This window comes from Parasteatoda tepidariorum, chromosome 8 (genome assembly GCF_043381705.1).
Source record: "Parasteatoda tepidariorum isolate YZ-2023 chromosome 8, CAS_Ptep_4.0, whole genome shotgun sequence".
Taxonomy (NCBI): Eukaryota; Metazoa; Arthropoda; class Arachnida; order Araneae; family Theridiidae; genus Parasteatoda; species Parasteatoda tepidariorum.
Window position 1 is genome coordinate 62182299 of NC_092211.1, and position 16052 is coordinate 62198350.

The 16052-nt window shown below is 32.5% G+C and overlaps 1 protein-coding gene and 1 long non-coding RNA gene across 4 annotated transcripts in view; one reads left to right on the forward strand and one right to left on the reverse strand.

Moving 5' to 3' along the window:
- Window positions 1-16052, forward strand: part of LOC139426209 (uncharacterized) — a 161367-nt gene that overhangs the window by 27422 nt on the left and 117893 nt on the right. The window lies entirely within an intron of this gene.
- The window catches only part of LOC107453302 (suppressor of lurcher protein 1), a 1038548-nt gene that overhangs the window by 5419 nt on the left and 1017077 nt on the right, over window positions 1-16052 (reverse strand). For all 3 annotated transcript variants that reach the window (XM_071184104.1, XM_071184106.1, XM_071184105.1), the window contains exons 12-14: window positions 14096-14264; window positions 6343-6542; window positions 2009-2059 (exon numbers count right to left, since the gene is read on the reverse strand). In XM_071184104.1, the coding sequence (XP_071040205.1) occupies window positions 2009-2059; window positions 6343-6542; window positions 14096-14264 (420 nt within the window). The remainder of the gene's footprint in view (window positions 1-2008; window positions 2060-6342; window positions 6543-14095; window positions 14265-16052) is intronic.

Here is a 16052-nt window from a genome sequence, read left to right on the forward strand (position 1 = left end):
TAAAAAATTCTCGAGATATAGCGAAATACGCAAAAAGAAAAATTAATATTAAAGGGTCTAAACTTTGGACAGCTCTCCTGACCAAACTATGGGGGCCCTATTTCCAAGATTGCTGCTTTCTCCTATAGTTTGGTGATCGAAAATTCGAATCAGTCGAATAAAAAGGTATGTTTATTCAGAGAAAGTACGTTTTGTGTCAGATTTCGTAACTTAAAATATCGCCTACACTTATAATTAGCATATTTGAGGTCACACCCCCGAGCCATTAAAAGTGAGTTCTAGAATGTGAAGATCTGATAATTAGATCAAAAATTATTAAGACTGGTCCATTTTTTGTGCACTGTACATTTAAAAACATAATATGCTGATTCATTTACAATTTTGTACGAAGTCATATGCACTCAAAGCTTTTTACAAAAAAGTTTAACTAATATTATTAAGGTAAAGTTTTAAGGAATTTAAATTGATTTAATTATGGCGTGACTTTTTGATTAAAAAAAAAAGAGTTTTTATTCACAGTTCACACGCAACTGAATTGGCGCAATTCTTCAAAGCGGTACAAGCAAACATGGATAGTAAAACAAATAGAAACACGGATTAATATTAAAAACAATTTAATTGTAAGAAAAATTCGATTGATAAAAACAACGTAAAAGAGGCCGAAGTAGAACAAGCTAGAAAAGGCAGACATCAGGCCTAGTAGGGAATTTAATTTTAAAAGAAAAAGGAATTCCCTTTGAAGTGAGTAACTGAAACTTCGACGATTACTCTAGGATTAAAAAGAAAAAAAACTTACAGACGAAAAAGATTTTAAGGAAACAACGTTTAAATACATAAAATGTAAGAGTTAATGGGTTAAGAAAGAAAGAATGCTGAAAAAATGTACTTATCTTACTTATTCTTTAACTTACTTTAAAATAGTGTTTTTTTTTCTCTCACAATTACAAAACAACAGAGATTTTATTGATTTAATTTACGTAACACAGATTTGTAAGTTTAAAAAAAAGAACGGAATATTATCCTTACTGGACTATCTTCAAAGATATGGTTTGCATTGAGCTTATATTTAATTTCATTAAAGAAAGATTGTTAGGTAATTATTATGGAGAATGGGGCAAACCAGTCACGTGATCTAAGTTTGAAAATGTTTTTTTCTACAGATCAAAATTTCTCTGTGTTGTTATAAAACTAGGCAAATAGCCGTTCTCCCAAATTAAGAGTCCTTTTACCGCACTGTCTTAGATTTTAAGTAATTCTTTTTATTTTCGCTTTTTCAATTATTTTTTTTTTAAACATTCTTAATTATACATTAACATCTAACAGTTTTTGATTATACAATATCATTCTATTCTGAAGGAAAAAATGGATTAAAAGATATTCGTTTCACTTGATTGAAAAAAAGATCTGAAAAATGTTAGAAATTCTATGGTTTTTTTTCCTCAAAAATTTAAAGAAATAAGACTGTGTGATTAGTGATTTTGGATATGCAGTTTAATATTGAATATTCAACTGCTTTTTGATTTTAAAAAATTTAATTCTTTTTCTTGATTTTTTTTAATCTTAAATAAATGATTTGGATGAAGTTTGAAAGTCCTAAAATAGTAAATTGAGCAGAAATGCAATGAAAAAAATAAATTAGTTAAATAAATTGCCTTTCTAAAAATGCTGATTGATATCATTGGAATAATTTTGTCAGAAATTATCAAAACACCAGCAGCTTTGTTCTTTTAGATTTGGAGACGACATTGCATTCTATATCCATTAGAAGACACTGTCGAGTAAAGTAAATTAGAATTAGAAATTTTAGGGGGGATATATTGGGGGATTTTTTTAGATTTAAAAATGATTAAAAGCATATTTAACATTTCCTTCATCAATCCATAACTCTTTGATGATTGAGTTCGGTCTACTAAGAAGAAAATGCTAAGAGGTATTAAAATTTTTGCACAGAAACAGATTTTTATTCACTAGTGTAGTTGAAAAAGTTAAAAAAAAAAGTCATACTTACTATTCGTACTGTTTGTGTTTCCATTTGAAATACGTTTAACTGTAGCTGGATCTGAAAAGAAATTGAGTTTAGATAAGATGTTGAGTTTGATCACGTATTATTTATTTATATTTTAACCCTAGATAACTAAATAACTAACTATTCGCCTAACTGACAACCATTCCTTGCTAATTCGAGATGTTTCCGTTGCGCTCATACTACCACATTCACAGTACCTTAGTAAAATCAGTTATTCAAAGGCAACAATTGTATACTAGTCACTTTTTGAGATTTATTTTAATAGTCATCCAACAGTTGAATATTTTGCTCCATCAGAATAAATTTTGAAGATATTTTAAATATCGAAAAGCCCACCAGAGATACAACTAAAAATGTGGCGGACAAAGGCAGATTTTATACTTTCTGTCCCTCTAAGAAACACAGAATGACAAAATACGTATGCAACTAGTGCAAAAGGGCTATTTGTCAAAATAAAAAATAACATTATAAAATAGAAAACTATTAATGGGAAAAAGCAAAAGTCTTCATCAGGACACATCTTTTGCTATAATTTAATGCGATATTTCTGAATAAGAATAATTATTCTAAGATAAAAATTATTCTTGATAATGTGTCTATATCACTAAAAAAAATAATCGACACAAATGTTTATTGCATATAAATGAACATTTGTGTCTATTTTTATTGATGGTCCTCACACTATTGTATGAATACATTTTGCTTGCAATATTAGAAAGCACCCGAACTTGCAGATATAATTAAGTTAGCTGACAGCGAGATTGTATCTTTTCGTTATTTGGTTTACTGTTTTTTTCCAGTTTTCTTTCAATTAAAAAGAATTTTGTTATTTTCGATAGCTTTTCTTCTTCTCCTTTAAAAAATGTTCTGAAGTAAAAAAAATGTATGCACACTTAGGACCTGATATTAACATTTTTTAAAAGAAAAAACAAAATTTTATCAAAATCATGGAATTATTTTGAAAGAAAGCATTATAAATATCAAACAGATTTGATTGTCCACCATTGCCATTTTTTTACCTCCAAGTTTATTCAAGCAATCAAACAAATACCTCGCTATTAATTCGTTTCTTTCCTCACTTAGATGATAATTTACAATTAATAACTCATTTATAAGGTCATACGGATTGAAATTCAGAATTGATGCAGAAGTTATGTATGGTCAATTATGTATAATAAATTATGTATAAGGTTTCGCTATGGGCGTACCTTTTATAAAATGAAAAAAAAAAAAAAAGGAAATGATCAAACATAAGTAGTTTAATAGAAAAAGGATGGATTTCAATTAAATAATATTTTTAAAAAAAAACTTTTTATAAAGGGTTTCAAAACAAAGAATTTCACCTTGCAGTTCTAGAGACTTAAAAGGAATTTATTTTTCCTTAAATTATACCGGGAGGAATTGATTTCTGTTTTTTATTTCATGAGATGTTTAAACGGATTTTGGATATTTTTACGTCACTGATTTAAAATTTGTAATTGGTTTCTCCTCCCAAGCTACAGTTCCTTTGAAAAATGACATTTTTAGTCTATTTTTTTGACGAAATGTACAAGTTTAAAAACGTTATATATAGCAGGGGATTGCGTAAATATTATGTCAAGCTTCTAGGAGAGTTAGGGCACACCATCCGGTTTAAAACTGTATTGGAGCCCATGCCCGGAAATATCGTGATAGGGGTGCTTCCCTATTACGAACTGTTTCTTCGTGTGCTCCTGAACAGTTCATAATAAGGATGCGCCCCTAGATGCATACTACTACATTTTCGTTCTAGGGTTCAAAAGCAATTTTAATCCTGATGATGTGCTCTAACTCTCCAAGAATTTTGACCAACATCAATGCAACCCTTGTTATATATAATGTTTTTAAACTTTACATTTCTACAAAAATGTGCTGAAAATATTATGAAAAAAATCTGTACCTTTCGGACGAAAACTAGTTTTAGATTTAAAATTTTTCCCACTCGAATAAGGTAAGATCAAATATTTGTATGAATTCAAAAAAAAATTTGTTCCCCTGTTTATATCCCACAGTCTTAGCCCCACAAGAAAACGATTCTATGGTTCTAAACTTTCGATTTTAATTTTTTTAAAGAAAATGTTTTGAAAAATTATTCAGAGTAAAGAATAATATTTTCCTTATAGTCTTAAGGAAATGAATACTTAAATAATATAAGTAAAATAGTGTCTAAATAATATATTTTCAAAAAATATTGAAATTTCATTATACTAATCAATAATTTAAAATTTATTTTAATTGACGTTGCATGTTGAGGCGAAGGGCAAAAAATAGAAATCGAACATTAAAGATTGTGTACTTCTGAATACAGCCCGATTAAAAAATTAAAAAAAAAATTAAACACCGTCAGTTTAATCACCTATGTCATAAATTCTAAATTACTACCTTGAATTATAGAATCTATGAAAATAACCCGAGCATTAAAAGAATTTTATTCTTTTTTCAAAACTAAAAATGACGGTTGTATTTTTTTTTAATCTATAAAAATGTCATAATCCAGAATCCGAAAGTTTGCTCGATGACTTTTTAATCACGATGAATTGGCATTGTTAGAAAGAAGAAAGAATGCTTTTCTTCTAATCGAAGATTTATCATTTATTATTTATTTACTAAGAGCGTCGCAAAAAGTGAGATATTTATGGCAGTATTAAAAAAATCACCCCAGGGAAACACGGTCTGGGAGTTCATTTTAATTTTTTACTTTCGTCTGAATTTGCAATCAATAATTTTTTGAAAGCACAACTAACTAATCCGACGTTATCATTTAATCTGTTATGTTTCCTTTCTAGATGAATTTTTTTTATTTCTTTTTCATCGTCTTAAGAACTGGCTTTTAATAAAGAGCCTAAAAAATATGGATGGTCTTTTAAGATTAGATTCTACTAAGAGGCTTAATGTTAAATCATAAAAAAGAAGAGAAAATACTTTTAAGAAGCAAGTAAAAAAATGTTTTAATAGAAAATCACTGCTGCTTCTGTTGTAATATTCAATGCATAAAAAAATAGTTTAATTTAAAAAAAAATGTAATTAATGACACCATAAAATGTTATAAAATTTATATACTATGTATTAAATTATGCTTTTAGAATGCAGTGATAAAAATATGTGATAGCAAAACAGTGGATACTATAAAATGATCAAGAACATATAAAGGAATTAAATCATCAGATAAAGATATCACGATTTTGAAAATTTCGACAAATAGAAATACCTGAAGTGTTTTAAGTCAAGAGTTTTGCCATGAAATAATTGATGAAAATTATGTTTGAACTTATCCTATTTAGGAATATAATTGGTTCAGTTTTCATGGTGATAATTAGATACTTAAAGTTAGTTTGAAATTGAAGTACTAATCATTAGTACTAACTATTTGATTGAAAATGAACCAGACTTTTATTTAAAGTTCACATTTAATGGTGTATAGCAGTAGTTATATTGGATCAAAAATATTTCGTTTCCTTTTCTTTGGTGCTGTAAGCAATAAGTGTAAAGTACTGTGTAATAGTTTTTTTTGTCGGAGCAAAAAATCTCTACATGGTCAATACAACAAGAGTAAAGTGTAACTATTTTTTTATATGTTTACATAAGATCTTGACAAAGTTATTATTGCCGGCAGTGCAACGAAAAATCACCCTAGGCGTCAAAAAATTCAAAATTGAAATTTTTATATATTTGGTGTATTACAATTAAAAGCTACATGTTTTTTTATTTTCTATGAGCTACACAAGTAGTCTTCCGATGAGCAGAACTAGTGCGTTCTCCAGAAATGGTATCCACTCTTTCAGGACCACCAAAATGGGTGAGATACCGTTGGCCATGTTAATTTGGACGTCTAGTTTCTGCCACACTAGATGGCAGCACCGAGATTCTATTTAGATGTTAAAGTGCACTAGGAATTTAATTTTGCCGGAAATGCGAAGAGCCAATAAATAACTCCAAGGATCTTTCATATGCCACATAATCATATGACATGGCATCCCGAAACTCCGGTGTCTGGGCCGGGGATCGAACCCGCAGACTTGGGGACTTGGGCTCAGAAGGCTGACAACAAACCAACTGCACCACCCAGCCACAACATGCTATAAGCTACATGTTGAAAAAAAGAAAAAAAAAAGAAACAAAACTTAATTTTTTAAATAAATTTTTGAAAGTCGTCGTCATTATCTGTTTTGGTTTCGTCATATATTATTTTACTGTAGTAGCTATTTTTTGTTTTTATATACAGCTCTTTTTTTGCCGATTTCTAATAACAAGGCGTGCAAATTAATTCCCAAATCAATTATATCTCTAATTAAAATTACCTATATATGGCTTGAATTGATAGGTGGCTTCGAATCCTGTTCCGTCAAACTTACTATTGGACTTAAAAGTGACCCTGAAGAAATCAGCGTCAGATTCTATGACACTTGGTTTCTTGACGCCACAATGTCTCGGTATTTTTCTGTCTACCGTTCTGTAGTTTGACAATTCTACATAGTCACTGGCTGTGTCTTGTGAGCAACTGAAAAAATAAATTTTAACAAATGAATCTCTATTTCAGGAGAAATCGTTACACTTATTTTTAATTACAATCCGACATTAAGCATTTACAATTCGACTTGCAGAATTTTATGGAAGAATATGACACAACAAATTTTTGACGCAATTTTACACTACTTATTAGCAGGGCTAAAGAGAATAGAAGGGCTGGTTCACTCCTTTGAAGTATCTCTCGCCGCGCCGATCCTCCGACGTCACTCTGGTGACGTCACTTTGGCGCAAAGCTCGCACTTTTACTTCAAGAACGGAGCGTTTGGCCTTACTAGCTCTAACTAATATTGGATCATTTCTTTTTGCGAGATATTCTAAGACATTTGTTATTTTCTATAATGACTTTCCTCAGTTTTTGCAGTGAATTTACAAGAATTTAAAACTATTATCGAAATGCCAGTTTGCGCGATTGCAACTTGCAAAAATTCTGATATAAAAACAAAAGGAAAAAGTATAATTTTTCGCGTGTTCCCTAAAGTAAATGAACAACTATGTAAAGAATGGATTCCGAAATGACACAGTTAATATAAAACAGCAATACGTTTATTCTGTCGTAAAGAACTTTTATAAAAATTCATTATCTAAATAGAAACCGCCTCGTTACTTCATAAAGAAAGGCAGGTGAAAAGAATTAAAAAATAGATAAAGTCAAAGAAAATTAAAATGTAAGTAAAAAGTATAAATAAAATATATAGTATATAGTTGAAATTCTCCTAATTTCATAACATATTTTTTAATGTAGTTATTCTAAATATTTATGATTTTTTTTAAAAATTATATTCTCTTCAATTTAAATATCTATAAATTATATCATCGTAAATTTAAATGTCTATAAACAATTGTAAAATTTCTAATGTCATTATGAACCTAAATTATTATTTTGTTTCAGTAATTAGCGTTTAAGGTTGATGTTTCCTAATGATTAAGTATGAACAAATTGCTATTAACGACATATTTTAAAATCAGGGATTCTAAATTTAACTTAACTTATCTTTATAAAAGAATATGTAGATAAAAAAAGTGTCGATATATGCCTTCATTTTTCTTAATAGTTAAAGTTAAAACTGAACTTTTTAAAATAAAGTATTTATCGTGTCATTTTCACCAACTAGCAAAACATTTTTATAAGTTTAAAATGGTATTTTTTTAATATAATAACCAAGAAAGTTTTTTTTAAACTATGTTTATGAACGGAAATAATGTGTAAATTACTTAAAGTTTAAAGGCTAATAACCAGAAAAAGTCTAACTTATTTTTACAAAGAGAAAGATGCAAAGTTATCATATCTTTGCTTGCGATCTCCGAGATCTGTGGACACAGTGACGTCATGAGGAGGGAAATCGTAGCTTCAGCTCTAAGAGCGAAGTGAACTAGCCCTTATATTCTCTTTAGCCCTGACTTATTAGAGAGCAAACAGCAGTCACCATAGCAACGCACGCTATGACGACATATGCGCACTGCTTGCTCTTGAACCTAACATACATCTCTAACATTTCGTCATCAATATTTTACCATTTGGTAACAAGGATATTTACTACTCGTACTCTTCCATCATTTCCACAAATTATTTCAGCAATTAACTATGTTAGCGACTTTGTACTTGACCTATGCCCATTTCTGATTAACACAAGTGAACGAACCTAATCATTATTCTTTGTAAACATCAACTTAGGCCGTTGTTGTAAATTACTTAAATAGTTCCTCTTCCACAGTTTCCAAATTTGTTGACTATACTTTGCTATTTTTTTCCATTTAGAAAGTCTGTTCTCTGGTAACTCAACAAGATGAGGTTAAACAAATGAAGTCTAAGGTTCCTTTGACAAAAGTGACCTGGTGACAAGGTTTTAAAATTATCAAAATCAGCAGTTTAAGGGGAATTGGGTCGAAAAATCAAAACACTCTCAATTTCTGGAATAGAAATTATTTTGAGTCAAATTAGCTCTTCCGATAATGCGTTTTAGGTGATATTTAAAAGATTTTACCAAATTTGACCTCCAAAATTTGGTGATATTGAGGGTATTAAATTCCATTCAATATTTTCACTGGAAAAAAAAATAGCCAACATTTTATCTGGTTGTTTTACCATACTATGATGTTTTTTTCAATTTCTCACATGCACCTATAAAGCTTTTAGCATTGTCACTGCATAATTTTGAACATTTTCCCCTACGACTAAAAAAGAACGTTTTAAACAAGCAATGAAGGTTATTGAGGTTAGTTCGGTTACGAAATGCAAATGAATCGCTTTGGTGCTTAAACATACTTACAAATATTTTATTTCGTTCTCTTGTTCTCCGGTTTTTAAATTTAATGTAAAAAGGACCACAAAAAACTACTCCAACATTATGAAAAGGAAAATAGGGGTTGACTTGCTCTTTGGGTAAATTATCCATGATTTGACCTTCTAGCCTCCCGCAGTGGACTGATCGTTAAGACACTGTTCCCAGCAGATCACCGTAGTCAGGCATCACTGGCTGCGGTCTGTGTGCTGGTAGGTGACCACTTGGATCAGTCTGCGTAGGGACCGAGGGTGTGCGGTATTGGTCCTCGTTAAACTGTTCTACCGTAAAGTGCTCGAATTTGCGTACAGGTCGTTGGGCTACCAAAGCGGGGTGCCATCCCCTCTGCAGGGGATCAAAATTTTGATGTTGTGATGGCATGTCTTCGGATCATCCTCAGGGATGTTTCCCAGACCGTTGCCAATAGCCCATTGCGCAGCTCTAGTGCGACGTAAATGAACTACAACAACAACAATTGATCTTCTAGCACAGGTTTGTTTTTAAAGCATGTGATGCATTGGAAAACAATCTTTCTACAATCACCTTTCTACCACTAATGATCCAAAATTTACCTCTAAGGCGATACAATAATGAATTAGATCCAACATGCAAATATTTCACATGATAATATCTTACACTATTGTTATGCAATTAAGATGTAGCTACAATATTTTAAGCGGTTGAAAATAAAATCGCATTTTTATAGGTTTATAAACCTTTGTTAGTCGAATTGTCGTTGTGCCGAATTGTGTTTCCGACGAGTTGCGCCCACGACGAATTGTCGCTACGAAGAGTTGTGCCCACGATGAATTCTCGCTAAGAAGGTTGTGCACATGAAGAATTGTGCCTATGATGAATCTTTACCGCTATGAATCGTGCCCACAACGAGTTGTGCTCGCGATGAATTGTCACTGCGATGACGTTTATTAAAGAATAAATGTTAAAAAAATAAATATATAAATGTCACAGAAACCTAAAGTGAAATACTTCTAAAAGTGATTTGAGTGATCCCACATTCTCCCTAGTATCGAATCGTTTTCTGTAAGTTGTTGAGATTGATTGATGGATGAGTAGATGGGAGTAACAGACTGGGGTGTAGAGAATATTTTACATTCTAACAGAATATATTAAATTGCAGCATGCTGAATAAATGCTATTTAATATATCGTTGACTTTGTCATGAATCCCTTTTAAATTTGATGGTTCGTTCCATTTTGTTCTACAATAAGGCATAACTTATCGTTCCCTTTAATTTTAATTTTCTTTTATGAAGGATATCATCCATTATTTTTTTTATCTAGATCTTGGAACGGTACAGCAACATCTGGTTTGTGAGAAAATATAGTCCAATTAAAATTTATTTCCAATTTTATTATTCACGTTGTAGAAAAAAATTATGGTTTAATACATGAAACAATGTATAAATTATTAAGTAACATATCAGCATAAGCGAATATGTTTTTGACATGATGATTTTCATTTTATTTGAAACTTATATCTGTTCCATATCTGAAACCATATCTGTTCTGCTTTTTACCTCAAAAATTTTCCACAGACAGTAACGCTTTAACGTTATCATCTTTTCCTCACGTCCAAAGGCAGCAAATAAAAGCCAAAGAATGAGACCAAAAAATAAATAAAATTATAAAATAAAAGTAAAACTTTTGCGTCTACTCCAAACTTTCTCTTCTTTAAAGAAGGAAAAAATGATGAATGTACTCATTGTCAAAAAATAAACAAAAAACCGCAAGGTAAAATGCCTCTAAAATCGATTTGAGTGATCCCACAATCTCTATCGTATCGAAACGTTCTCTGCAAGTTGCTGAGATGGGTGGATGGAAGTAACAGAAGGGGTGTAGAGAATTTTTTTTTATTCTAACAGAATAGATTAAATCGCAGCGTGGTGAATAAATGTAATCTACAATGCTGTGGACTTTTCTTTTTGAGTTTCATATTCTTTTTTCTATTTTTTCTTCTTTCATTTTTACCTTCTTTACATGCATAATATACGATTTCTGGCTTGGCGAGACGATGTTGATTCCTGTGGGGAAGGTGAGCTTGATAGATGCGGTGTGAAACGCGAGGAATGATCAGTAAGAAAAATATTGAGTCTTCCATTTCGTTGGCGAGCGAATTCTTTGCTATTTAAACATCTACTACGATTTTTTTTTGTGGGAATGCAATGAAATTCCGAAAATATTTCTCGTCGTGTTGTTTAAAAATTTTGTGGATAAAATGTAGTTCGTGGTTTACTTTCCTCCTATGTGAAAGAATTCGAAATGAAAAATTATTTTCTATGCTTATAAAATATAAAAAGTATTATCAGGCTTAAGTATATAAAAAAAGCAAATCGTCAAAGAATTGTTTAAGTTAGACATAGCTCGAAATGCCCGTTTAAGAAATGATTATAGTTCAAAATGCGTGTTTAAGAAAACTGATATAGTTCAAAGTGAGCGTTTAAGAAATGGACAGAGCTCGGAATGGACATAGCTCAAAATGCGTGTTTAAGAAAACTGATATACAGGGTGCGTTCTGAAAGTAATGCGCATTTTCTGGGAAAAATAGATTTATTGATCCTATGGGTACAAATGGTTAAAATTCTTCAAAATAGTTCCCTTGTGCATCAATACACTTGCGGAAACGATTTTGCCACGTCTGGAAGGCACCCTGGAAGTCCTCGACAGGAATGCCTCTCAGGAACCTTGTAACATGAGCTTGGATGTTCTCCACCGACTCCCAGTGCTTTCCCTTCAGTTCTCTTTTCAGTCGGGGGAGCAATAAAAAGTCACACGGTGCCAAGTCAGGGCGATAGGGAGGCTGGGGCATCAACTCATCAATTCCAGCAATTCTTCACTGCGCAAAACTCGAACACTTTTTTGCTCCTCCGTCAACACCTTCGGCACAGACCTTTTGCATTTGCAAATCCTTCGTCACAATCCCATGTACCACACATTTTGACAAGTTTAGGGTGTTAGCGATTACCTGAATGCTTAACCGACTGTCTGACTTCAAAACTTCAAGCACATGCTGGACGTTTTCATTGGATCGGGCTGTTGTTGGGCGTCCAGAACAAGGCTCGTCGGTGACCTTCTCCCGACCCTCCTTGGAGGCCTTGTGCCACCTTCCACACTGAGATCTTGAAATGCATTCCTCCTTAAAGTCGTCTTGAAGCATGTGATGAGTTTCAGTCACATTCTTCCCAAGTCGCACCCAAAACTTTATCGCATACCGCTGTTCCAGCGAACGAGCACTCCATCACGCCGTGACTCGATCGAAAAAAAGACTTTGAGCGAGGACACGTCCTACCGCTCCTACTGCTCGGAGCTACCTGAGACCAGGCTTGTTTGGAAGGATAAGTCCCCCACTACCTTTTTTGACCAATCTGAGTGCACTGCGATCAATTGTCGCGTCACAATAAAATCATGCGCATTACTTTCAGAACGCACCCTGTAGTTCAAAGTGAGCGTTTAAGAAATCGGAATGGATATAGCTCAACCGAGATCGGAATGGATATAGCTCAAAATGCGAGCTTAAGAGGACGCCATACAAAGGGATAAACTTTTCGTCATAAAATCTCTTTCATCTCCATAAGTAATTTGAAATTTAAAGTACGGAAAAAGTGAGTTCAGACATGCCTAGAGAAAGCCATGAAGTTTCAAATGCGGAAATAAAATTTTAAAACATCAAAATGAAAATAAATTATGTGAAGATAACTTAATATTACGCAATGGAGAAGTTCTCCTCAGTAACTTATTTGTAATTTGATATTTTGAATTTTTTTTTCCACGATTGTAACTTCATGACGTTCTCTAGGTATGGCTTAATTCACTTTTTCTTCATTTCAAATTAGTAGTGAAGGTGAAAGGAAATTTGTGACGAAAAGTTACTCTCGTGGTATGGCATCCTCTTAAGAAATGGAAATATTTCAAAATGCGCTTTTAAGAAATGGACATAGCCCGAAATGTAACTTTTACGAAATAGATATGGCTGAAAATGCACGTCTAAAAAATGATTATAGAGTGAAACTGAATAATGAATTGACACTGATTGTTCAGTGAATGGTAACAGAGTATTGATGAGGAAATTATTAAAAAAATATAACGAAAAAAATCTGAGGTAGATAAAAATAAAAACTAATATCAACATTCACAGAAGATCCACATCTTCAACGCCACTGATACTTCGCAATATCTTTCACTGAAGCCGTGAGGGCACAGGGGATCAAACGCTCGCCATCCAGTGAGTTCACCCGGGTTCGAATTCCAGTGATGACTGGTTGACACGAATTCCGCAAACGGCTTGCACCGATCACAATGCTGACGTAAAATATCCTCAGTGGTAGACGAATTGTGGGTTAGAGTCCCCTTGCCGTCAAGACAACAGTGGGAGTTTTTCGTGTAATTTCTTCATGTTATGTAAATGCGGGTGAGTTCGATTAAAAAATCTTTGGAGCAGGCAAATTTCTCCCAATACTTGATCCAGGCGTTCCCTTGTCTTTTGGATTGGGTTCAAAATAACAAGTCTACGGAATTAAACATTAGTATTTGTAAAAGCTGCAATGGCTCAGGGGATAGAGCGTTCGTGTTCTAATGAGGTGAACCGGGTTCGAATCCCAGCTATGACTGGTCGATACGAATTCCGCATCCGGCTTCCACCGACCACAGTGCTGACGTAAAATATCCTCAGTGGTAGATGGATCATGGGTTAGAGCCCCCTTGCAATCAGGCTAACTGTGAGAGATTCTCATGGTCTACCTCCCCATGTAACGCAAATGCGGGTTATTTTCATGAAAAAGTCCTCCACGAAGGTAAATTTCTCCCAATACTTGATACAGGAGTTCCCTTGTCTTCTGGATTGGGTTCAAAATTACAGGGCTGCGGCGTTGAGCATTAGTAGTTGTAAACCCAAAAATGGGGTCAACTGTTGAACGACGGTTAGAAAATAAAATATATTTCACGCATGGTAAACGATTATTACATGATAAACGTTTCTTTCTTTAAAAATGTTTCTGCAAAGGTGTCTTAAAAAATAAGCTCTTCAAACTGTATGTAAATTTTTCGTTTATAAATTAAATTCCATTTCTATGTAAAATTATTTTAATATCTAAAATAAATTTATTTATCATAATAACGAAAAGTAGATTCTTAATTTTCTAACGATTAAATTCTAAAAGAACTTTAATTTAATTTCCATTTTAAAGTGACACACATTTTATTACATGTATTGAAAGTAAAATAAAACTTACGGTGGGATTCCGTCTACATTGAACTTGTTGAAAGTAATGTGTACTCTTTCCTTAGATTTTCCTTGAAAAAAATAGTGACATTCCGTGTCTCTGGGATAATAACCTGGGTAGTTGGGTGACACAAATGTGCCATTACTTCTAACGTTGCTGTCGAATATGAATCCACAGACTGAAATGAAAAAGATAACACTTTTAATGTCGTTATAGAATAAAATATATCACAAGAGATAATTATACTTAAGACAATAATATTAAGTAAAACAAAATGTTTTTTTCTGAATTATACTAGTCCTATCTATCGACCTTGTTTTGCTCTTATTCGATTAAGCACCAAAAAATACATAGGAAACAGTGATTTACGAGCCTTAATAGAAATTTTTGAAGCGCAAATGGGTGATGAGGTTAGGAGTCCAGTCACATAAAGAAAGCGCAGAAAAAAAAGGAACACTCTGAATAACTTTTGATCCAATGATCGGATCTTTACGTTCTAGAACTCAATCTCAATGGTTCCAGAGGGTGACCTCAAATATGTTATCGAGCAGACAATATTTTAAGTATGGAAATGAGACACAAAAACGTACTTTCTCTGAGCAAACATGCATTTTTTTCGATGGATTCGAATTTCAGATTCCCAAAATAAATTGGGTAGCCGCAATCTGGGAAATATCGTCCGCACAGTTTGGTCAGGAGAGCGATCCAAAGTTTGAGCCCCTTAATGCTAATTAATACTTTTTGCTTATTTCACCATATCTCGAGAACATTTTTAATCCGACTGAAATAGAACGCAACTATAAAATTTGTTTATTCAAAAATAATTCGATGCGAAGAATATCAAAATAGAATTATGGAGNGCGTGAAAATATTTTTTGTGATGTAACGCGTTCAAAAGTACAATAAAATGGTTGCCAGCAGGGGTGTACATGTAGATTTACTAAATACAACTTGTGCGCCACCTAGGAACCAAATCTAGAACCCGATACTCGAAATTTTTGTTCTGTTACAATCGTACCCTGTTACAATTGACCCCACTCTCCCCTACTCTTCAGAGAATAATATTAAGTAAAACGAAATGTTTTTTTCTGAATTATACTTGTCCTATCTATCGACTTTGTTTTGTTCTTATTCGATTAAGCGCCTAAAACTACATAGGAAACAGGAATTTACTTGCCTTAATAGAAATTTCGGATGCACGAATGGGTGAAGACGTTAGGAAACAGAGTTTAATCACATGTACAACGAGCAGAAAAAAAATTCTGAATAACTTTTGATCTAATGATCGGATCTTTACGTTCCAGAACTCAATCTCAATGGTTCCAGAGGGTGACCTCAAATATGTTATGGAGCAGACATTTTAAGTATAGAAATCAGACACAAAAACGTAATTTCTCTGAGCAAACATACAAAAGAAATTGGGTACCGCAATCTGAGAAATATCGCCCACATAGTTTGGTCAGTTCCAAAGTTTGAACCCCTCAATGCTAATTTATACTTTTTGCTTACTTCACCATATCTCGAGAACTTTTTAACCTAACTGAAACATAGAACGCAACTATAAAATTTGTTTATCCGAAAATAATTCAATGCAAAAAGTTTTTATGAATTATTTTATATATTTTTGTTATTTAATTTAATGATAGTCGAATACTTATGTAGTATATGTACGAATATAAAATTCGGAGTTTTAAACACGGTTATTTTCGTTTAAACACAGACTATTATTTAGAGTTTAGTAAGAGTGATTTTTAATTTTGTTTTAAATATATATCTTTATAATTTAAGTACTTTTAGTGCTTAAGATAGAATTATTTCTTTCATCTAAAATACTTTTACAATTTTGAGCATATTGATAATAACGAGCAATTAAGAACTGTACAAAAGGCCTTAAGAATGTAAAATTCATAGTTCTAAACATGGCTATTTTCATGTAAAAACAGCATACTATTTAGAATCTAGTAAG